This window comes from Onychostoma macrolepis, chromosome 12 (genome assembly GCF_012432095.1).
Source record: "Onychostoma macrolepis isolate SWU-2019 chromosome 12, ASM1243209v1, whole genome shotgun sequence".
Classification (NCBI taxonomy): Eukaryota; Metazoa; Chordata; class Actinopteri; order Cypriniformes; family Cyprinidae; genus Onychostoma; species Onychostoma macrolepis.
In genome coordinates, this window is record NC_081166.1 from 21883748 (window position 1) to 21908764 (window position 25017).

Below are 25017 nucleotides of genomic sequence, written 5' to 3' on the forward strand. Positions count from 1 at the left end.
CAAAACTTTTAATTCTTTGTCTGTTAACTCACTCTCGTGTTGTTCTCGCACGTCAAGCACGCTTTTATATGTTCGTGCCCTGTAAGGTGTGCATTATTATTATTTATAGTTATTTCCAATTTCATAGCCCGCGTCTTGTTTTTAAATGCAAAAACGCATTCTCTGTGAATAGCCGCTTAGGACGCAGCTCACGTGCATGAAGCGCCATCTATTTCCCTGAACAACCACAGTGACAGGTCCGATTTTCTGGCACAGAGAGCCTATTAAATCACGAAAACGATTGTTTATTTTTGCTAATTATTTTATTTTCGTTAGTTTCGTTTAGTTTTTCATTTATTTAGAAATTTTAATTTTATTTCAGTTTACGAAAATGTTTTTTAACCAATAGTTTTAGTCTTAGTTTCAGTTTTCGTTTACGAAAATAACCTTGCCTGGTAATTAACTTTCTATCATAATGGAGTAAAATAGCCAATCAGAACGAACTATCCTAATCTCTGAAAAGCCTGTCTTAAACACTCATCTTAGAAGACACAAAACATTTATAGATAGAAAAGATAAAACCAAGATAAATTTGCACCAGATTCTCACTTTATTGGCTAAATTCATGACTACTTTAAAAAAAGAAAAGAAGAAAAAAAAAAGTCATTTTAACAGAAAAACGTGAGCTTTGCAGTTTACAAAGTGGCACATAGCCACAATCACTCAAAAGAGAAAGAAAAGGGAACAGTGCATTTCTGTGCAAACTGAAACAGCGATGGCACCCACTTTGCAGACATTCACACTTGGTTTTCTTTGCACACCATACATGATTTTAATGAAAAAAAGAAAAAAAAAAAGCTAGCGAAAAATAAAACTAACAACCACATTTCCACAGGCCAGGCTAAATACTACCTGAGTGTGCAGTTTGAAGAAGCGAAGGATGCGCCAAATTAGGTATATGACAAAATGTGCAGGATGCCGTCAATAACTACTGTAAACAGACACGCACTTGGACAAAGTTTCACATTAAAGAGACTGGCAGTGATTTGCACATGTTCAAGAGCACAATCACCTCCTTTCAGATTGCTTTAGAGCTAAAGGGGAATGGAAAAGTCTGTCCCCACAGCGGGGATCAAAAGCTGGACCCTGAGGCTTGCTTGGTCTGAAGAGAAGGGCATCACATAGGTCCAATAAATGGCCTAAAAAGGATTATCACGTTATGGCTGAAGACATGAAGATATATTGGAAGGAAATCAACCAGAACATCTAAAAACGCAGTAAAAGGTGCGCAGTTACCAAAGAAAGAGAGAGAGAAAAAGAAAAGAATCCCTCACACACAAACTCACAACAAAACCATTTTCTACAAATACACACTTTGTTTCACATACAAAAACCAACACACTCCACAAGGGCATTTCAGTCAAGCACACATATGACCGCTCAGATTCCCAGCAGTCTCGTCTTTATGGAGACAGCTAAAAAAAGCCCTGCACTGATTTGGTGTTTGGAGAAGGAGGAGAAGGAGAAGGAGAGGTAGAATGATGGAGAGGATGTATAGGCGCGTTGCAGTAGTTGATGTTATTTCTTTGCTTTGCCGCCCTTGGCTGCGTTTCGTGGAGGAGTTACAGGTCTACCAGACCCAAATCCTACTGCACCACCATACGACAGCATCTTCTTCTCTGCTGGTTTCAGAATCTAACAGAAACAGAGAGCCTTAAAAACCATTCATCAGGTACAATGCATAATGAGGCTAGGCTTAAAAAAAATCTAATAAATATTTAGATTTAATATTTTGTTGCCTATGCAAATAAATCAAGATTGCAAATATTCAACCCAATCTTGTCATTTGGCATATTTTTTTATACACTAAACTCACATTTACAGTACAATATGCCATTCAGCATAGAGTTAAATTTCATTGATTTTCTGTAGGAAACTTTTTGCTTTCCAAACTGTGAATTTTGCCCAAAGGTAAAAAGGCATCCCAAGTAGCTGCTAAAAGAGCACATACAAACCTGAAATGAGCACATCAGGGTCTCATCAACACTCATCATAGCACCTGCGTTGTCAAACTCTCCGCAGTAGTTGGGAGCTGAGAAAAGTGTGACTAACTGCCTCTTAGCGAAGAACTCATAGCCATCCTCCACCACCTGTTCAGAGAGCAGAAGATTATGTCACAAATGCTGCACAAAAATACCAAGTTATTACCCCTAGTGATAAGCGCTTTCAAAACGCTGCTTCGTGAAGCTTAGAAACCTCTGCGACTCATGTTTTGAACAAGCGATTCGGAGCACACATCAAAATGAAATCAGTCTTTAATGCCATGTCAGCATCTGGTTTGTAAAAGGTATTTTTAATGCATATTTGGGCTGAGTTTTCACTGCATTTACACTCTTCTCTAATCAGCAATCTTCACCAGCGTGTGGCGTTCCGAGTGCTTCGAAACAGTGAATCATTTTGTGAAGCAATTGGTTCAACTGATTCAAAGTTTTCAGAATCAGATTTATTGCCAGGTATGTTTGCACATACAAGGAATTTGCTTTACTGACAGAAGCTCCACAGTGCAACAGAACGACAGTAACAAGATAAGACAGACAATAAAAAGAATAATATACAAATATACAAAATAGACAATGTACAAAATAGAAAAAAAAAAAAAAATACACAAAATAGACAATTATGCATGTACAGGTATGATATGTGCAAATTTGAAATGTAAATAAGTATGCGTGTTAAATAAATATATGTATAATAATGTTGTGTGTTCCACGTTATTGACAAGTGTTCATGAGATGGATTGCCTGAGGGAAGAAACCGTTCCTGTGCCTGGCCGATCTGGTGCTCAGAGCTCTGTAGCGTCGACCAGACGGCAACAGTTCAAAGAGTGTCAGGGAGTGAGGGGTCCAGAGTGATTTTGCCAGCCCTTTTGCTCACTCTGGATAAGTACAGTTCTTGGAGAGAGCGGAGGGTTGTACCAGTGATTCGCTTAGCTACCCTCTGTAGTCTTCTGAGGTCGGATTTGGTAGCTGAGCTGAACCAGACAGTTACTGAAGTGCAGAGGACGTATTCAATGATGGCGGAGTAGAACTGTTTCAGCAGCTCCTGTGACAGGTTGAACTTTCTCAGCTGGCGAAGGAAGCACAACATCTGCTGGGCCTTTTTAACAATGGACTCAATGTGAATATTCCACTTCAGGTCCTGAGAGATTGTGGTGCCCAGGAATCTGAATGACTCCACTGTTGTTACAGTGCTGTTCATGATGGTGAGTGGGGGTGTGCAGGGGGGTTCCTCCAGAAGTCTACGATCATCTCCACTGTTTTGAGCGTGTTGAGCTCCAGGTTGTTAAGACTACACCAGACAGCCAGCTCTTTAACCTCCTGTCTGTAGGCAGACTAGTCACCATCCTGAATGCGGCCGATAAGTGTGGTGTCGTCTGCAAACTTTAGGAGCTTGACAGAGGGGTCTTTAGACGCGCAGTCATTGGTGTTCAGGGAGAAGAGTAGCGGGGAGAGGACGCAACCCTGAGGAGCTCCAGTGCTGATCGTACGGGCGCTGGATGAGAAGTTTTGAAAATCTTTTCTACCATCACCGTTTACCACAACTGGTGGATAATAAAGACGCATGATAAACAAGAATGCATCCTTCTCAATCAACGAAAAGAAGAAATTAAAACTAAAAATTGTAAATGTTATGAGAAAACCATGATATTTCTGGTTTGTCACATCGATCACAGCTTATTAGGCAAACCAATCAAATTAATCTGAACTGGAAATGTTAAAAACCTTCTTTTCAATCCAGATATGGTGCTTTTGACTACACAGATACATATTCGCAATGCGATGACACTACATTCAATAAACAACATTTCTTACCTGGTGGGCCCTACATATGAGGTCCATGTCGTGTTTGTGGAGGAACTTGGCCACAACATCAGACCCAAAGGTGAAAGAGACACCACGGTCGTTCTCTCCCCAGCCCATGACATCTTTATCTGGGTCAGCCCAGAGCAGATCACACAGCAGACCCTGGTCAGGGACGTCTGTGGGCCTCATCACACGTCGAATTTGTTCCATAGATTGCAGATCTGGAGAAAGACCTGGATAAAGGATCATTCAACTGCAGTTTAGAAAGAATCTTTTGAATTCATCCACACTTGTAAGCACATCAAGAACCTCAAGTCCACCATTCCCTGACTCGATTTCACAAACCTGCCCATGTGATAAATGCACATTTTACAAGAAAATAAGATATTGATATTGTAAGATAAAACACTGCAGACCTTAAAGTGCCCCTATTATGGATTTTTGAAAATAGGACCCGCGTAAATATCGGAGCAGCTTTCCAGCAGTGAAGACTGGAGAGAACTCAAGGTGCAGGAAGGGCTCGAATCGGACGCCGAGGTTGCATTGTTTCTTCTTGATAGGCGAGTAATGCTGATTTTGCATTGTTTCACACAACTTATTGGTGTTGGCTTTTGTTTGAATAAGCTTGTGTCATCTTCTCTTGTTTCCATGATCATCGTTATGCCAGGGTTGTGTACGTACATGTGGGGCGAAGATATCAAAATAGGGGTGAGGTCCTGTTGGGGTATGGGCGTGTTTGTTTTGGTGCTTTTAAATATCAACATCGTTTGGCAAAAATCGCTTAGTGCACCTTTAATTTATATATACTCATTAAAAGAATGCTACATTTCTCCAAAATTACTTCTTTCAGACAAGCATTTGATAATGTTGTATAGGGGTGGGACAATAAATTGATGTGCCGATTTATCACGATATTTCCGGCCGTGAGACGTTATCGATATTTTTTTTAATAATACAAAATATCTAAATTCATACCTACACTGTGGCCGTTTACCACTTTGGCTTACCGGAGCGGCAGTAACGTTACCTTCAGACTTCTTGTGATGGCGCTTCCCAGATTGCGAATGGTCAGATGAACACAAATTGTAATTCACAGTGAAGAAGAAATACGAGCGTAATGGCAGACCAACAATAAATCAGAGATGCACCAGCGTCTTATGTTTATGGAGATCAGAACTAAAAAACTGCCCCTGAACAGCTGTCAGCGTGGACTATAGGCACCGATCACGTTATTATTGCAAAGTGCATATTTTAGTCCGTGAGTAGCCTAACCTCTCCACTCGGATCGCAGGTTGATTTCCCCTCATATACGAGTGAGAGAGCGTTCTCTCTTTAGATATTACAAGTGCACGTTATGCAGTGTGGGCACTGACCGGCAGAAACACAAATCTGCACCTATGGCATGGACGACGAAACAAAACCTTGCCAAAGCCAACTTGAGCGCGCAAAAGATGTGATGCGAATGGGTCATGTGCGGGGCTCTGTTTTTATGATGGGAGGAGAGGAAAGGTTAAGAAAGCACTCCAGATAAATTTTGAAACGTACCAGGTTTACACACATATACAGTGGGTACGGAAAGTATTCAGACCCCCTTAAATTTTTCACTCTTTGTTATATTGCAGCCATTTGCTAAAATCATTTAAGTTAATTTTTTTTCCCCTCAATGTACACACAGCACCCCATATTGACAGAAAAACACAGAATTGTTGACATTTTTGCAGATTTATTAAAAAAGAAAAACTGAAATATCACATGGTTCTAAGTATTCAGACCCTTTGCTGTGACACTCATATATTTAACTCAGGTGCTGTCCATTTCTTCCGATCATCCTTGAGATGGTTCTACACCTTCATTTGAGTCCAGCTGTGTTTGATTATACTGATTGGACTTGATTAGGAAAGCCACACACCTGTCTATATAAGACCTTACAACTCACAGTGCATGTCAGAGCAAATGAGAATCATGAGGTCAAAGGAACTGCCTGAAGAGCTCAGAGACAGAATTGTGGCAAGGCACAGATCTGGCCAAGGTTACAAAAACTCTGCTGCACTTAAGGTTCCTAAGAGCACAGTGGCCTCCATAATCCTTAAATGGAAGACGTTTGGGACGACCATCGACCTGACAGAACTGGAGAGGATCTGCAAGGAGGAATGGCAGAGGATCCCCAAATCCAGGTGTCAAAAACTTGTTGCATCTTTCCCAAAAGGACTCATGGCTGTATTAGATCAAAAGGGTGCTTCTACTAAATACTGAGCAAAGTTTTTCTTTTTTAATAAATCTGCAAAAATGTCAACAATTCTGTGTTTTTCTGTCAATATGGGGTGCTGTGTGTACATTAATGAGGAAAAAAAAAAAATGAACAAATGATTTTAGCAAATGGCTGCAATATAACAAAGAGTGAAAAATTTAAAGGGGTCTGAATACTTTCCGTACCCACTGTATATAATATGTAGCCTATATAAAGTTGATAAGCAATTAAATGTGTTGGTTTACACAAAGAAATGTGTAAGCTTTTGTAAGTCCAAGAATAAAATGATTAATTTACTTAATTTAAAGAACTTTTTGTGCTGTTTTCTATCAGTTTGGACTTGAATAAAGAGAGAAAACTTGCACTTAAACTTTTCACAGGCTTTTTGTTTTCATAGTTAGACAGATATCGTGATGTATCGTTATAGGATTGTCTAGGAATATATCGCTCATTGCAGAATAGCTGTGAGCCGTGTATCGTGATTTGGAACATATCGTGAGGTACCCTGCGATTCCCACCCCTAATCTTGTAACAGTCTGAAAAGAAGACATTCCAGAAAACTTGACTTACCTCCATGACAACAAAAAATCTTCTCATCCACAATAGCAGCTACTGGTAAGCAATTGAAACAGTCTGTGAATGTCTTCCAAAGCTTGATGTTATACCGCCTTTTACCTGCCAAAAAAACAAAAAACACACATGCATGTTCAGATTGCAAAACGGTAACATTCATTCAGGCATATGCCTCACACTTGTAGTTTGGTTGCTTGGTTCTTTTGGTCTGTACAAAAAAAAAAATAAAAAAAATAAATAAAAAGGGCTTTTATGAGAAATATTTTGTATATCCTGAATATCCAAAACAATGCTATGTCTTTGGCTAAATGCACTCATTGGGCCTCATTCATGAAACATTTGTAAATATGAGTAAATTCTGAGTAATTGGCGTGTAAAACGTACCTTCCCGAAAACTCCTCTCCGGGTTCACAAATGCTTCGTAAACTTCCGATTTGACAGTTAAACATGCGTATGTTAATGAATTCCAATCATTCGTAAATAGGATGCTCGTGCATGCTCGTTCACAATTAGCATAATCCCCGCCTATGAATTACAGCGTGTCCAGGAACACAGTGGAATATTCTGGTCTGCTTTCTCAGGTTTGGCTCCAGTATAAGACTAATAGGCCATATGCCTAACAATAAATATTCAGTAACGTGTCCATCAAAAAAAGCCCTATTCGGACGGGACTAGTTTTACAGGGGGTCGTTAGAGAAATGTGTGTTTCACAGACGTACTTGGTGATTTTAATCCCGTCCGAATCTGCCATGTCTGTGTTTTTCTCACACAACCGCAGACGTCAGGTGATAAGAATCGAAACTCAAACGTAGTTTAGAAAACTAGTCCCGTCCGAATAGGGCTAAAGTGTTTAGCCAGCTGAAAAATGCCAGGTGCTCTTATGAAAATGGCCAGCTGGTGGCACTTGAGAATGCTTTGGTGGCACAGCGGTTTTCCAGCTGAGACGCTTTGGTTGCTGTGATGTGGAATATCCACATATTGAATAATATATAGAAGTTAATATTGAATAGCAATATTAACTTCTCTATTGTTGTTCAGTTGTTGTACAAGTAGGATGATTGGTCAGTGTAGTAGGCTATTTGCCCCGCCCCTCCTCCATTGACTGGACGCCTGGGTAAAAAGTGACAGTGACAAGCGTTTACCCAAAGCTAAACAGTTTATCAGCTCTCAGCTACAAAAAAAAAAAAAAAAAATATATATATATATATATATATATATATATATATATATATATATATATATATATATATATATATATATATATATATATATATATATATATATATATATATATATATATATATATATATATATATATATATATATATATATATATATATATATATATATATATATATATAAAATAAATTAAAAAATAAAAATTCAGTGTCATGAGTTTGCCAAAAAGAACACAGAACTTTTTATGCACCATTTACACGTGGTAGGGAGCAGGTGTACATTTCTTTCGTACCAACTAACATTTTGAAAATACGAACACTTTCATGAATCGATTTAGGAACGATTTACAAAATTCATCCTGCTCGTGTTTCATGAATGAGTCCCATTGTATGTGCGTACATGTGGTATTTTTATTAGCCGTCAACTCACAAAGAGCTTAGAAAATGTGTTAAGGAGTCAAAACAGTGGCAGGAATTTCTCCGTTGTACACAAATGAAGATGCAAGATGACGTGCTCTTCTGACGCCTGTACTGAACTTTAACATCGCAACTATGACAGGTAGAACCAGGTATACTTGATCATTTGTCCTCCTTAAGGTCAAATGTTATGACTGCACATCCTGTTTTCGGGTGGTTTAGATGTCTTTGGTCCGTGCTGCATTCATATTTGAATCAAACCACATTTTCAGCAGTCTTGGTCTGCTTGTTTGGTACGCACCAGGGTTCAGGTGGCAGCATTCACACTTATTCAAATAAGAGTTTGCTTTAATCGAACCAAACCTGCCAAATGTGAACGCACCCTAAATCATCTCTTAATCTTGTGGTTATTCTCCATAAAGTCTGTCTGCAAGTTGCATTCCTAAATGCATGCACTCACAGCACATGCAGAGATGGAGTTTGCTGCATTTACTGTGAACCGAGCAGCCCTGAGACACTGAAAACACCAGATTGTAATCTGCTCTGATGAGACAGTATCCCCTCCTCCCACACACACTCACCCCATTTAACATGGTAAATGTATTGAATAGATATAAGATATAAATGCTTCAACTTAAGCAAAACTTATAGACATAATAAATGGTCATACACAGTGAGACCATCAGACCATGTCCTAAGCTTTTGGTCATACTATCCACCCCCATATAAGCATACTCACATTCATCATAAAATCCATATATCCTGTTGATGGAGGCACATTCATGGTTTCCTCTGAGAAGAAAGAAGTTCTCTGGATATTTGACCTTGTAGGCAAGCAGCAGGCAGATGGTCTCCAGCGACTGTTTGCCTCTGTCTACATAGTCTCCCAGAAACAGGTAGTTACTCTCTGGAGGATATCCTCCATACTCAAAAAGCCTGAGCAGGTCATAGTACTGACCATGAACATCACCTGCAGAAAGAAATAGAGTTAAATTATTTTTATATTTTACTTTAACTAGCTTTCTCAGAACTATTTAAAATAAAAATGGAGCATAATGGTTATCAGAACTTTACCACAAATCTTGAGTGGGGCCTCCAGTTCCAGCAGTATCGGCTGACTAAGGAAGATTTCCCGAGATTTCAGACACAATCCACGAATCTCTTGTTCAGTTAACTGAACATTTTTACCTGGTCTGGAGCCCTTCACTGAAAATTGAGACAGAAAAAAAAAAGCATTATGAATACACATACATATTTGTGTACGTATCGGTGTGTGTTTAAAGAACTGTGTTGTGAGGTCTGCTGTTGCATGACAAAAAAACAGACAACAGGGCTATGAAACAGTAGCTCTCTCATCCGCTTAGAAGACTGATGTAATAATAAAATAAAATATCAAACAAATGTGGTGTAACACTAGGCCTATACTAATCTAATGCAATATTTTGGATTAACTGAACAGGCATGTTATTTTTTTGATGCTACAGCATTTTTTAATTCATATTTTTGCAGTGCTTAATCATTTTAAAACCATTAATATTAATATTCTTGTATGAATGAGTAAAAACATTAGGCTAATTCTCCACATCTAGCCCACATAACCTAAAAACCTATCTATCTATATATATATATATATATAAAAAAAATACATGTCTGTCTCTAGATAATACATTTATATACACGTACAGACTGGGTTGTGCTTGTAGGTGTAATTGAAGTCACCATGAAATCCCTCCCTACATCATTTCACTCGGATATACGTCACAATGGAGCATCTCAGGTAGGGTTGCAAAGGGGTGGAAGATTTCTGGTAAATTTCCAGAAAGTTTCCAAAAATCCCTGGAATATTCCAAAAAGTCCTGGAAAGTTTCCAAAATTTCTGGAATATTTTGGAAAATTTACTGGAAATTTTCCACCTTTTTGCAACCCTAATCTCAGGACACTGACTGTTTCTGTGGCAACCGGAGCTTCTAACCGCAGCTTGCAGTGACGTGACATCAGTTTACCAAAAATCATTGCATGAATTTTCAAAGGCGCGACTTGAGAGAAGAGCTAATAAGTCACAACTGCCCGAGAGATATTTAGCAAGTTAAATATCCAGACCTGTCTGTGATCTGGTATCTACAACGGCTTATACTAGAATATAGCTTTATGACATTACGAGCTTGAATTCCTTTACTTTGTTATTTTATAGAATTTGCCTATTATTACATATCACATTTGACATTTTCAGCTTCACCACAACAATCACATTTGGATGTTTTAACATAGATTTGTACTGAATTCTGAATAACCTATGCACAGTCTGGTTATAATTTTCTCTTCTTCTTAGTAATACTGTGTCATCTTACTACATAGTACAGAACCTTCTTTTCCTTGTATATTAGCCTCTTTGCCTACCCCTTTGTTACCCTCCACTTGACTGATTATTTAATCTGTAATAACATCTAACATATTTCATATACTTTTATATGCCTTGTGTTTTATATACATATATTTCATATGCCTTGGGCAGCAGCGAGCTTGCACATATCACTCCTCTCTCAATGTTTACCTCCTCCAACCACTGAATTGCAATAACTGACTAATGCTCTATTTCTTATGATAGCCTTTTGGTATATTTTTGTTGGCTATATTTAACTGAAAGATTTTTATTTCCCTTGATTTGAACTAATAGGCTTGTGTCAATGTTGGACATTGAGGAACGCAGGCAATGGCATTTGATTGTATTTCCTATCATCAAGACTGTTGTTGATGTATTACTGTCAGGGGCATTTCTTCCTTCCCTAACGTTACCTCTCAATCGAGTATGAGCCTCAAAGAAGGGGTAATAATCAAGGGGTCAAAATTTGGCACAAATGTGACATCTTCTTAGTGGCGTTCTCCGTTTCCGAACGAGAGGACTGATGCACTGCGCATGCGCTGAAGTTTTGTTCGGATTTACAATGTAATAAACATGCGAATGAACCTTTGAATAGGATTGATAGCGTTACGCATTTACACCCAATACTACATAGCTACATATACGTTCGACTGCAGATGAATTGAACACAAATAAAATCATACGTTTTCAGTCACATAATCACTATTTAACACTATAAAACGGCACAGTGTGTAATAAGAAAGAATATCGTTTATTACCCTCCAAAAGGCGCTGGATGATCGAATCGATGTTTAACTTGTCCGAATCAGCCATTTTGTCGCTCGCTGGAGATTAGCCGGCTAACAGACAGGAACAAGACGACCCAGGAAACCGCCCAATACAATTACACGACAATAACTTAAAAACAAACCTCTATTTTAAAAAAGTCACACAACTGATCGTATTCCTGAGTTCATATTATGTTGTTATTGCCGCAAATAGTCACTTCAGTAACGTTAGGTCGTTGTCTGAGGTAAACTAGCACCACGACCGCTGACGGTTGTAGGAAACGCCGAAGGGGCGGGGTAGACACTAAAGTGCGTATCTGATTGGTTATTCTCGGTTTATGACGACCGCTTCAAATGCAGATCCGAAAAGCCAATAGGATATTTTGTGTGTCAATCTTTTCTACATTTAATTGTTAACAAGCAAATTAAAACCACATTCATCAGTGTGTAATCTCAAATTCACCATATAAACGCGAAACACTGTTAACCCTCGTTATTATAGCGATGTAAAACATTTCTCAGGTTGGATGGTTTATATACTTTATTAACAACGATTGCTAATTATTCATAACATGCACTGTTAAAGAATACATTCGAAATATAAATGAAATATAATGTATTCGTTCTTCCAACCTACGGAAGTAACCAAGGATAGAAATGACGTAATGACGCAATCTATCAGCTATCTGACGCGATCAGAAAGCGACAGTTCGAATCGTCTGATTCATTCTAAAGTGGCAGAATGTGCCACTGCTGATGCGGAAACGTCGCCAAAATCGACAATTAAATGGAATAGAACACTCACAATCAAATATGCATTTTGTTTTTGAATAGCAAACCTCTTTGACCATGAAGTTGGTTCATAAAGACATCGAGAAGGATAATACCGGGTGAGTGCTTCGTGTACACCACTTTTGGACATCATGTGCGCATTCTGAGTGCTGTGGAAGTACCATGATGCAGTGCTGGGTTCATACTGCAAAAACTGGGTACTTTGGTACGAATAAAATTACGTTAGTGTAATGCTTTGTTAGTGTAAAATTTTCTTCGAACTGGCTTGAAAAGCCCTCGTTGTACCTCAGATGCTGTCATTGTTAACCCAGTGCTTTGTTGGCAAACTTGGCATTATTGTTTCACAAACACAATATTGCCACAGCCCAAAATGCGTTTGCCTTTCCTGTAAGTTAGCGCCTTCTATTGACCGATTGTAGCTAGTTGCGGGTTGAAATTTTATTTCAGATAATATTTGCATTATTTCAAGTAATAAATTAATTAACTCCAGACACACACACAAAGTTTTGCTAATTTTTAGCAAAGTTAAATTCGCTATTAAAGTAAATGTGGACAGTTTTGATTTCATGTGGATTTACTCTATGAATTTTTCTTCAGCTGACTCGCATAACAACCATGTTGTTGTTGGATTAAGGTCAGATTTAATCTAAAAAATAAATGTAATAATCTATAACATAGATGTGACATTAAATAAATAGGGTAAGAAACAATGTTTATGATATCATTCATGTCAGATTTAAATTATTTTATTGAAAAAATAAAGTAGTTTTCATAATTTCAGTATTACTCCATTCAATCAGATTGAAGCAGTACTTAGAAAATAGCTTGCCTTTACAGTTAATGAGCAAAGTAGGCATCACAAAAGTGAATATTTATGTCTTTGTTTCTGATTGTTTTTGTTTTTCAGTCAGGTGACACTAATACCTGAGGAAGCAGAGGATATGTGGCACACCTACAACTTGCTGCAGGTGGGCGACAGCCTAAGAGCCTCAACCATCAGGTCTGTTTTTTTTTTTTTTGTGACACACTGACCACCATCTTTTTCCAGTCTTGTTTTATCACACTTATTATCTGAGATTTTTCTACTCAATGAAAACAATCTGATGTCACAAACAGGAAAGTGCAGACAGAGTCCTCCACAGGCAGTGTGGGCAGTTCACGTGTGCGCACCACACTGACTTTATGTGTGGAGACGATAGACTTTGATTCCCAGGCCTGTCAGCTCAGAGTCAAAGGAACAAACATCCAGGAGAACCAGTATGTGAAGGTCAGAGTGCTTTTTGGAATATTTAACTTCAACTTTTTTCATATTTCAAAAGTTTGTTGCAAGTATGACATGTAAATTTATGTCAAATGTATGATATAAATAGTGTGAGTGTGTTGACATTTGTGCCAACTTTACACCTAAAATAGAATATATACTTTATAAATTTGAATATTAAGAAAAGTCATTTATAATATTCCATATGTTAATTTAGCCAAAATGTGAATGCTTTTTTTCTCTTGTGTCATATGTAGATGGGTGCCTATCATACCATTGAACTGGAGCTCAACAGGAAGTTCACTCTTGCCAAAAAAGTCTGGGACAGCGTGGTGTTGGACAGAATTGGTAATGTGTTGGTGTGTTTTAGTATATTTTCTGACTAAAAGCAGCTTTTCTGCTAATAACAATTTCACATACTATGTAACAACATTTTTTAAAAATTATTAATGACATTAATCTTTATTCTTTATTATTTTATAATATGTATAATATATTTATAATTTTATGTTGGCATCCAGGTTTGAAAACAGGAATTCATTTTTTTTCTTTGAAACACAAAAAGATATATTTTGCAAATAAATCACACTGCTTTGTTCTTTCATGCAGTGAAAATGGATGTTGATCACCTCTATCAAGCTCTAATTATTATTATTATTATTTTATTTTTTTTGTAATTTGTCCCATCAGTTTACAATTACTTAAGACACATCTTGTATCTGGGATCTTTACAATAATTTCCCACCCAAACTAGAATTAAAATAGATAAAAATGTGCAAGTGACTTTTTACAGCTGCCATGGTAAAAAGTATGGTTTAATGCTTTCCATATTGGTCTGATGTGAAGTGTGGGTAAGACCTAGAAGGCAAGTAGGTACTTTTTATTATTATTGTTATTATGAATTATTATGTTAGCATTTACAGGCACTTCAGCTTCATAAGGACGCTATGTAAAGAAACATGATGTTTGTCTTCATATTACCATGTGAGAAACAGAGCTGAATTTTGTAGTTGTACTTCACCAATTATCTTAATGGCTTGACAGCTGCAGTCACCGTTCACTTTCACTGCATGGCAGAGAGCAGGCATGAACATACTAAAACGTTAATGAATCTGATCCAGCTTATCGCTAGTTTATCTGAACCCTGATTCTTCGTTCATCTATAGAGCAGGCATGTGACCCCGCTCAGAAAGCAGATGTTGCTGCTGTTGTGATGCAGGAAGGTCTGGCCAATCTGGTTCTCGTGACTCCAGCCATGACTTTACTAAGGGCAAAGGTTGAGGTCACCATCCCCCGCAAGAGGAAAGGCAGTTGTACTCAACATGACAAGGTGAGCCAATAAAACCTTGTGACAATAAACCTGACAATGCATTTAAGTGTTTATCATTTATATTGAGCAAATGACAATGATTGTTACCAATATATGTATCTTTTTACTGTAATCCATCAATGTAATCCATTAGATATACAGTAGATGCAACTATTTTTTCTGCATGTGCTGCAATAGATGCTTTTCAGCTGCTGCATGTATATTTCAAAATATGCATACGGTGACACTGTGTTCTCTTTCAGGCATTGGAGAGATTTTATGAGGCTGTCATGCAGGGCATTCTTAGACACTTCAGTTTTGATGGTAATTTAAAAAAAAAAATTATTCAGATAAAAAGGATGGACAATGGACAAATAAATACTGATATTTTTGTTGCATTTATGTGTTTTTCAGTGGTGAAGTGTATTCTGGTGGCCAGTCCTGGATTTGTGAAAGATCAGTTCATCTCATACCTGTTTAAAGAGGCTGTGAGGCAAGACTGTAAAATTCTCCTGGAGAACAGATCCAAATTCATGGTGGTGCACGCTTCATCTGGACACAAGTATTCACTCAAAGGTCAATACTCTGTTCAACTTTCAAAAGTAAAGATGTGCAAAACTTTCATAATTGACTAGTAGGCTTGCCATTTTAGTGGGATAGGGGAAACCATGAATAAAATCTACAGTTCTTCAAGGAATAGAATAGCGTTACATCATGTAAAGTCACCTAATGAAAATTTTGTGACTCATAAAACTATAAGATAACTAAACATTACAAATAATCTTTTCGAAGTCAGGACCACTATTGGATGAAAAGAAAAGTTATCTCTTTTGCAAGATGGCTGAGGTCTGATCAGTTTAATCTTTATTTGATTTTAATTTTTAGTTAAAGTAAATAACTACATAAATTCTCAAAGTTTCAAAAATTAAGCTGTCTTTTGTTATGTAGGCTCTTGGGCAATGAATATTTTCCTCATAGCACCATCTTGCGTTCAACCTTTGGTATGACCGGTATATTTGGCTTGAACATGGGTACTGTACCAGCTATATATGCTAATATATAATGCAAAGTGCTGTTTTAATGATAACTAACAGATATTATGCAAATAAATAAGCAAAATTATTTTTATTATTTGTTACGCAATATGTTCATATATTCTTATTTAAATGATGCCCTAATACGGTGGTGCAAAATCGTGGAATATGTTGCATTTTGACTGCAACTTTTTTTTTTTTTTTTTTTTTTTAAATGCTCTTCTATTTGACAGACACCAAGTGAGCAAATAACACATCATTCATGCCACAGAACTGTGGATTCTGCATTGAAACTATCTACATACTTTTTCTCAAACTTTGATAAAATTTACTGTAAATTTATGAAACTATAGGAACAACTGAAACTGCTCATTGGCAAAAAAAAAAAAGAAAAAGAACATTCTTGTTGTTAGAGATGTTCCGATACCCTTTTCCCCTTCCCGATACCGATTCCGATACCTAGGCTCAGGGTATCGGCCGATACCGAGTACTGATCCGATACTGTGTATCTGCTTATACAGCTATACTTACTAGCCCTGTATGAATTGATACATACAATTATTTTACGGTGCGCTTCACCATAGATAGATAGTCTGGCGAGTAAACAAAAAATATAATATATAATGTTTGGAAAAAAGTACACTCTTAACATCAGTCAGTCAAGCACTATAAATATATTATGATAATCAAGTATTATTTAATGATAGAACTTTAGCAATTAGAATTAAAACTTGGTAACCATGTATGAATGCATATTAGTCATTTTAACTGAACTTAGGGAAAAAGGGTGGTGGTGCTTTTTTGATCATTCAGTGTTTCTGTAAAAATGGGGGAAAAACTATCAATAATACTGATAAGATAATAATAATCATACTATGAATTCTACTAAGAACAATATAAATGCACTAAGGATTAACGAGCTGCTGGATTCATGAATATTAATCACGTTGTCTGCATTGGCTCGAACTGATTGCTGAAATCAAAACAGGGACGATAATAGGTGAGCGCCAGCCAATGAGATTGTCGTTTGCTCATTAGCTCCGCCTACTACCGGAGAACCCGGCAGTTAGAATTCAAAGGAACTCTGTTATTTTGACAGAAAAATACAACAAAGAATATCGTTTACATACCATTCGAATTGACGCTACATGTAAAAGACTCTCTCTCTCTCTCTCTCTCTCTGCAAAAAGCAAAGCGACGGCGAGTTGTCTGCTTCACACTAGAGCTTCTGATGCGTCAAATACAGGTGCGCTGCGCATTCATTCAGATGATCTGAAAAATAGATAGCTTGACGGAGGGAAACTCTGAAGCGCTCAGTCAGAGTGTTCGGAGTGACAATATATCTGTGCTAAACTTATACATAGCCTCCAACTCACACACTGGCGAGTAAAATCTGATTATTTATCAGCCAGTGGCTAATATTAGACATCATTTAGTCGCCCAGGGTGAAGATTTAGTCGCATATGCAAGTGATTTACTGGCAATGTGCTATGCGTTTGTATTTCTTCTTCGCTGCTCTAAATAGTGGTTGCTTGTGGCAACACAGCACAGTTTCCTGTGTTTGCATTCTGAGCAGCGAAGAAGAATTGATTTCTATTTGCAGCGTTAAGCAAAGCTAGCGCGCATAACTATAGGTCTTGTTTAAGAAAATGGTATCGGATCGGTACATGGGTTCAAGTACTCGCCGATACCGATGCCAGAATTTTTTGTGGTATCGGTGGAATTTCCGATAGTATCGGAATCGGAACAACCCTACTTGTTTTGCCTTTATAAATGTTACAATTATGATTTTATGCATAGATATTAAATCTTACATATAGTCATGGCCAAAAATATCAGCACCTTTGGTAAATATGGTCAAAGAAGGCTGTGAAAATTAAGATGCATTGTTAATCCTTTTGATCTTTTATTTAAAAAAATTCACAAAAATCTAATCTTTCATTTGATAATAAGAATTTAAAATGGGGGGGGGGGATATCATTTTGAAATAAATGTTTTTCTCAAATACACGTTGGACACAATTATTGGCACCCCTAGAAATTCTTTTGAGTAAAATATCTCTGAAGTATATTCCCATTCATATTCACAATTTTGAGCACTCCAGGGTGATTATGAACATGCAATTATCCAGCCATGGCTTCCTGTTTCACAGAAATTTAAATAGGAGGGAAAACAAAGCCAAAATTCCCTTGATCATCTATCACAATGAGAAAAACCAAAGAATATATTTCTGATGTGCAGCAAAAGATAATTGAGCTTCACAAATTAGTGAAGTGGCTTTAAGAAAAGAGCTAGAGCAGTGAAAATTCCACCATCAGGGCAATTAAGAATTTTCAATCAACATAAAATGTTACGAAACTGCCTGGAAGGGGACGTGTGTCTATAACGTCCTAATGCACGGTGAGAAGGAGAGTTTGAGTGGCTAAAGACTCTCCAAGGACCACAGCTGGAGAATTGCAGAAAATAGTTCTCGGGGTCAGAAAATCTTAAAAAAAAAAATTGTCAAACAGCACCTACATCACCACATGTTGTTTGGGAGGGTTTCAAGAAAAATTCTCCTAGCTCATCCAAAAACAAACTCCAGCATATTCAGTTATCAGACACGACTGGAACTTCAAATGGGACTGGCTTCTATGGTCAGATGAAACTAAAAAATTAGCTTTTGAGCAGCAAACACTCAAGATGGGTTTGGTGAACACAGGGATAAAAAGTACCCCATGTGTACAATGAAGTATACTGCTGTATTTTTCATGTTGTGGGCCTATATTTCTGCTGGAGGTCCTGGACATCTTGTTTAGACACATGGCATCATAGATTCTATCAAATACCAACAGATAAAAAATCAATAAGTGACTGACTCTGTTAGAAATCTTATAATGGGCCATGTTTGGATCTTCCAACAGTACAATAATCCAAACACAAACCTCAAAAACAACACAAAAATGGGTCACTGAGCACAAAACCAAGCTTCTGCTATGGCCATTCCAGTCCTCTGACCTGAACCCTATAGAAAATGAGTGGGTGAACTGAAGAGAAGAAGCACCAACATGGAGCTGGGATTCTAAAGGCTCTGGAGTGATTCAGGATGAAGGAATGGTCTCTGATCTCTTGTCAGGTGTTCTCTAACCTCATCAGGCATTATAGGAGAAGATTTAGAGCTGTTAAACTGCTGGAGGTTTCAAAAAGTATTGAATAAAAGGGTGCCGTTAATTGTGGCCAATGTGTATTAGAGAAAAACATTTATTTCATAATGATATTTCCCCCCATTTTAAATTCTTATTATCCAATGAAAGGTTAGATTTTTGTGCATCTTTTAAATAAAAGATCAAAAGGATAAACAATGCAGATTAATTTTCACAGCCTTCTTTGATCATATTTACCAAGGTTGCCGATATTTTTGGCCATGACTGTATATCATTGTGTGGCAACCATTATATGGATATAATTTGGACACATTTTATGCAAATTACTAACCTTAGGCATGCATGAAAATACAACCCGAATTCTGGAAATGTTGGGTTGTTTTTTAAATTTGAATAAAATGAAAACTAAAAGACTTTCAAATCGCATGAGCCAATATTTTTATTTACAATAGAACATAGAGAACATAACAAATGTTTAAACTGAGAAAGTTTACACTTTTATCCACTAAATGAGCTCATTTCAAATTTCATGCCTGCTACAGGTCTCAAAAAAGCTGGCACGGGGGCAACAAAGGGCTGAAAAAGCAAGACATTTTGAAAAGATTCAGCTGGGAGAACATCTAGCAACTAATTAAATTAATTGACATCAGGTCTGTAACATAATTCGCTATAAAAGGGATGTCTTAGAGAGGCAGAGTTTCTTAGAAGTAAAGATGGGCAAAGGCTCTCCAATCTGTGAAAGAGTGCTGAAAAAGATTGTGGAATACTTTAAAAACAATGTTCCTCAATGTCAAATTGCAAAGGTTTTGCAAATCTCATCATCTACAGTGCATAACATCATCAAAAGATTCAGAGAAACTGGAGAAATCTCTGTGCGTAAGGGACAAGGCTGAAGACCTTTGTTGGATGCCCATGGTCTTCGGGCCCTCAGACGACACTGCATCACTCATCGGCATGATTCTGTCATTGACATTACTAAATGGGCCCAGGAATACTTCCAGAAACCACTGTCGGTAAACATAATCCGCCATGCCATCTGCAGATGCCATATAAAGCTCTATCATGCAAAAAGGAAGCCATATGTGAACATGGTCCAGAAGCGCCATTGTGTCCTGTGGGCCAAGACTCATTTAAAATGGACTGTTTCAAAGTGGAAAAGGGTTCTATGGTCAGATGAGTCCAAATTTGACCTTCTTGTTGGAAATCATGGACGCCGTGTCCTCCGGGCTAAAGAGGAGGGAGACCTTCCAGCGTGTTATCAGTGTTCAGTTCAAAAGCCAGCATCTCTGATGGTATGGGGGTGCATAAGTGCATACGGTATGGGCAGCTTGCATGTTTTGGAAGGCACTATGAATGCTGAAAGGTATATAAAGGTTTTAGAGCAACATATGCTCCCCTCCAGACGACGTCTTTTTCAGGGAAGGCCTTGTGTATTTCAGCAGGACAATGCAAAACCACATACTGCAGCTATTACAACAGCATGGCTTCGTAGTAGAAGAGTCCGGGTGCTGAATTGGCCTGCCTGCAGTCTAGATCTTTCACCTATAGAGAACATTTGGCGCATCATTAAACACAAAATACGTTAAAGGCGACCACAAACTCTTCAGCAGCTGGAAACCTATATTAGGCAAGAATGGGACCAAATTCCAACACCAAAACTCTAGAAACTCATAACCTCGATGCCCAGACGTCTTCAAACTGTTTTGAAAAGAAGAGGAGATGCTACACCATGGTGAACATGCCCCCGTCCCAACTATTTTGAGACCTGTAGCAGGCATCAAATTTGAATTTAGCTCATTTTGTGCATACAATTTCTCAGTTTAAACATTTGTTATCTATGTTCTATTGTGAATAAAATATTGGCTCATGTGATTTTAAATTCTTTTAGATTTCATTTTATTCAAATTTGAAAAACGTCCCAACATTTCTGAAATTCGGGTTGTATTAAATAATTGAATATGCTTAATATGCAATTGAAAGAGCAAAAAAGTACATACTGAAAGGGAAATTGTCATCAATATTTCACATTTACATTTGTATATCTGCATTTTTTTTTTTCTTTATTGTTGTTTTAATGTGACAATATAAATGTGAGATTTTAATTCTACAGAAGTCCTGTGTGATCCAGCAGTCACGGCGCGATTGTCTGACACCAAGGTGACTAAATTTTGATTTATACATTTACACATATAGCTTGTAGCATTGCCATCACAGTGTGATGTTTAATGCTGTGACTTTTTTTATTTTTATTTATTTATTTATTTTTTATTAATTAATTAATTAATTTTTTTAGGCAGCTGGAGAAGTTAAGGCTTTGGAGGACTTTTACAAGATGCTTCAACAGGAGCCTGATCGAGCTTTCTATGGGTGATCAAAATCACTACTATTTAAATGAGTCATTCCTGTCAGTATCAATCTCAATGAGAAAAAAAACATTCATAAGACTTTATTTTGATAGTCCACTTTAGACGTTCTACTAACTGTAAGCAACTTTGCAACTACACGTAAACTACCAGTCAGAGTATTAGAAGACTGTCTGTTTAATATATTGTAACACTTTATTTTGATGGTCCTCCAACAGACATTCTACTAACCGTAAGTAACTTTGCAAATATTTGTCAAATTATTCTACTAACGCTAACCTAACAGTCTATTAATACTCCAATGAGATGTAGTTGACATGTAGTAGCAGAGTTATTTACTATAGTTAGTAGAATGTCTGAAGTGGACTTTTGACATAAATTGTAACCAAAACATTTGTGCTATGTAACACATTCTTGATCATTTATAACAATATTTGCATCTATTAAAAAAGCTTTTGCTCTGTACAGAGTGGCTCATGTGGAAAGAGCGAGTGAAGCTTTAGCCGTTGACATCCTGCTGATCAGCGACAAACTATTTAGGTACATTTAAAAAGTAATCAAATCCATATGTAATGGTCTATTCTGTTTTAATTGTGTACTTTATATAAAAATATGTATTTATTTTCTCTTCTCCATGACAGACATCAAGACATAGCCACTCGCAGCCGATATGTTCGGCTCGTAGACAACGTGAAGGAAAATGGAGGAAATGTCAGGTATTCAAATGATTGTGTATGGTCATATTCTTACGTTATCTGTGGTATGCAAAATATTTAGCTTTTTTTATTTTTCTTCCGTTTAATATTTTTTAGAATATTCTCAAGCCTACACGTATCTGGAGAACGTAAGTTTCTTTTCTATAGTCTTTGTTTCAGAGAATTATTTTAGATCGCCATGTGACTGACATGGTGTGATTTTGTCTTTGTAGAGTTGAATCAGTTGAGTGGAGTGGCGGCCATCCTGAGGTTCCCCATCGCTGACGTGTCTGAAGCTGAGGACAGCAGCTCTGATGAAGACTAACATTATGCTCTCATGCAAAAGGATTTGGTATGAAAGAACGGAAATTATTCACAGTTAGGATTAAATGGAATGAGAGACTATTATGGCCTTAATAAAGGATTTGAAATCAGTTGAAACATCACAAAGCACCGGGATAATTATGATTATTTGAAATGATTATTAAGCAGAAAAGCAGAGCTCTGAAGAATGTTAAAAATTATTGAATGTCATTACTTTATTAATCCTCGTGTGCCGTTTTATAAAAGATGCATAATAATCCGCATTGCAAAGTGGGTACTCTGCAGTCATTGAAACATTTATTTGTAAATAATTGCAAATGAATTTTTAAGGCATTACAGAGCTGTGGATGATTTGCATAGGTTGGACACAGGTACTTAAACTGCAATGCATCCTTGCAACGCACCTTTTTTTTAGAGAAGAGCATTTGCAAATGAAAAACAAACCAAACAAAGGAAGAAAATGTGCAGGTTTCAATAACAAACACTCCCAACAACCAGGTTTGAAAATGCCCCTAGTGAATGTTCAGCAGTTTTTCCTATATGCACTACTCAGAACACCCATTCGTTCCAATTTTGAAATTCGTTCTCAGAGGTGTTTGGAGTGTATTTAGAAATTGCTATGCATATTTGACCAATCATCAGCATCACAGTTTGTTACACACGGAAGTGGTGGCAAACATTAGTCACAGGTGCAAAGCATAAACACTATGCTATAAAATCTATTTACAATGTCACATACATTTTAGTCTCCAATAGCAATACAAATGCAAGTTACCTAGCCATGCAGGAGCAGCTTCCAGACAATATGTAGCTTAGACTTAAAGTAGCTTCTTTGTTGACGATGACTTGTGATTTACAGTGTGTTCAAGTCATGTCGGAAAGATTGCTTTTATGAATTTAATGCACATAAACGGCACCCTGCGTTTTCAAGTTGGGGGCATGTTGGTGAAAAAAACATGTTGAATACAATAGATTCACCATCTATACTGACTACAGTTATTTCATTACAATAAAAATAGCAATGGTGCATGTAAAACATTATTGTACTGTGCAATTACGATAGAATATATATAAGATTCAACTTGCAGCATCTTCATAACTGAACAAAACCATAAAAAAGCAAAAATACACCTGATGTGCAGTCTTCATTTAGCATTTTGTAGAAGTAGTTAAAAAATCTTCATTGGGGTTCATTGCTATATTACGCTACCAAAGTGACTTGATTGACACCAGACATTGTAATTACAAGGTCCCAGGAGGACTTGAACACATCATTACACATTATTGCCATGGCAGTAGCTCTGATCACAATACGTTGCCATGCAAATGTTTAAAATAAGACATCGCTAACAAATTAATCTATTTGTATAGTCTATACATGTAGTTGCAGTTTCATTACAGTAGCAGGCTAATAGCACAGACAGTGGACAAAGAATATACTTTCTAGTGGACGTGTCCACTTGCATTGTGTTCATTTGGATCAGTTGGAGTATACTTTAAAAGGCTGTGCATTTGGCTGTAGTCTAGCCTTTGTGTCAAAACTGAAATATACTTAAACTGGGCTTAAAGTGACTCCTACATTGAGTTATTTCTTATCCATGAATTAACACTAAACCTCAAATTACATCTGAATTTAGTCATGTTTATGGAACATAAAATATTTGGGTATCTTGTCACTGCGATAAAATCATGGTCCAATGGACGTCTTTTTTATTTTAAGGAATGTGTGAGTAGTTGACTTCATTATTTTGTGCTTCTTCATAAATGACTGAATTTCACAAGTGTATGTTGATATGTTTATAGCTAATTTTTAACTTTATGCACATGCCATGAGAGTGAATTTGACTGTCAGCCTCCTGTGACAGTGTCACCACTGTGATGCTAAAATGTTCTTGGCTGGCTAAATGGTTAAAAGAGCAGATACTCCGATCTCTACATATGGCTCGGGTACCATGCTATTTATTTTATTTTTTTCAATGTGTTGTCAGATTTTACATTGTTGAAAATTGAAAATATAAATGCATACTCTCAAATGTAAACTAATTTCCCCACGTGTGCCCAGATGGTATACTTCAGTGATTTACAGAGACTTTCAAAGACCTTCAAGTCCAGCTTGTTTAATTCAAGTAATATTTTGTGCTGATATACATTTCAAATTTGACATATGTAGCACCATGTAAATAGAAAGCACCAGATTTGTTAACAGTAGTGCCATCCAGAATACATTCATCTGGATCTGATTTCCGAAACTTAAGTGCATTATCTCACTTCCGAAGGATAAAGTGCATTATTTCATTATTCAATATTTTGACAAAAACTTCAAAGAAAGTTTTTAAGAAACAAAAATTGTACACCTTTTTGAAGAGCTCTCACGAAGCTTTACTTTTTAAGCATTTGTACCATGGTATTCTGTTTCTCGTCTCTAAAATGGGTTGTCTGCCCTAATATGGCAGACAGCAGGAAACCATATGATTGTGCGTGCTTAAAATATAAAAATATTAGATTTTAAAAGCTAACAGACTCCTTCCCTATCTTCTGTTGTTGACATCCAAGGTTGTGTGCAATTAACATCTGTAGTGCAAATTCATGTCTCTTTGTAGCTGTAAATATGATGTATTTCAAAGAAAGTACCATGGCATTAACAACTGATATCACCACTTTACCATAGTACCCTCACACTTTGGGTTTTAC

General features: G+C 37.1%; 2 protein-coding genes across 2 annotated transcripts; one reads left to right on the top strand and one right to left on the bottom strand.

The window, feature by feature from the left end:
- Positions 1-551: 551 nt before the first annotated feature.
- Positions 552-11713, bottom strand: ppp1cab (protein phosphatase 1, catalytic subunit, alpha isozyme b). The gene is made up of 7 exons (XM_058794125.1): positions 11397-11713; positions 9333-9464; positions 8998-9228; positions 6661-6765; positions 3852-4075; positions 1995-2129; positions 552-1674 (listed from the first exon to the last, which is right to left on the bottom strand). Exons 1-7 carry the CDS (start codon positions 11449-11451, stop codon positions 1558-1560), a joined length of 999 nt encoding a protein of 332 aa, XP_058650108.1. The 5' UTR covers positions 11452-11713; the 3' UTR covers positions 552-1557.
- Positions 11714-12071: 358 nt separating this feature from the next.
- On the top strand, positions 12072-23457 carry pelo (pelota mRNA surveillance and ribosome rescue factor). Its single transcript, XM_058794417.1, has 13 exons — positions 12072-12295; positions 13105-13197; positions 13314-13464; positions 13716-13806; positions 14625-14788; positions 15031-15091; positions 15182-15343; positions 21055-21101; positions 21238-21311; positions 21776-21847; positions 21949-22023; positions 22120-22151; positions 22236-23457. The coding sequence occupies exons 1-13, from the start codon at positions 12255-12257 to the stop codon at positions 22325-22327; spliced, it is 1155 nt and encodes a 384-aa protein (XP_058650400.1). The 5' UTR covers positions 12072-12254; the 3' UTR covers positions 22328-23457.
- Positions 23458-25017: the final 1560 nt, after the last annotated feature.

What these genes read in the sequence shown, in the direction of transcription:
- ppp1cab (XM_058794125.1), bottom strand. Translation starts at nt 11,451, where the DNA reads ATGGCTGATTCGGACAAGTTAAACATCGATTCGATCATCCAGCGCCTT. An exon ending in CATCCAGCGCCTTTTGGAGG is followed by an intron (nt 9,465 to 11,396) that starts GTAATAAACGAT and finishes CTCAATTTTCAG; the next exon opens with TGAAGGGCTCCAGACCAGGT. An exon ending in GGCCCCACTCAAGATTTGTG is followed by an intron (nt 9,229 to 9,332) that starts GTAAAGTTCTGA and finishes TTCTTTCTGCAG; the next exon opens with GTGATGTTCATGGTCAGTAC.
- pelo (XM_058794417.1), top strand. Translation starts at nt 12,255, where the DNA reads ATGAAGTTGGTTCATAAAGACATCGAGAAGGATAATACCGG. An exon ending in CTAAGAGCCTCAACCATCAG is followed by an intron (nt 13,198 to 13,313) that starts GTCTGTTTTTTT and finishes TGTCACAAACAG; the next exon opens with GAAAGTGCAGACAGAGTCCT. An exon ending in GTTGTACTCAACATGACAAG is followed by an intron (nt 14,789 to 15,030) that starts GTGAGCCAATAA and finishes GTTCTCTTTCAG; the next exon opens with GCATTGGAGAGATTTTATGA.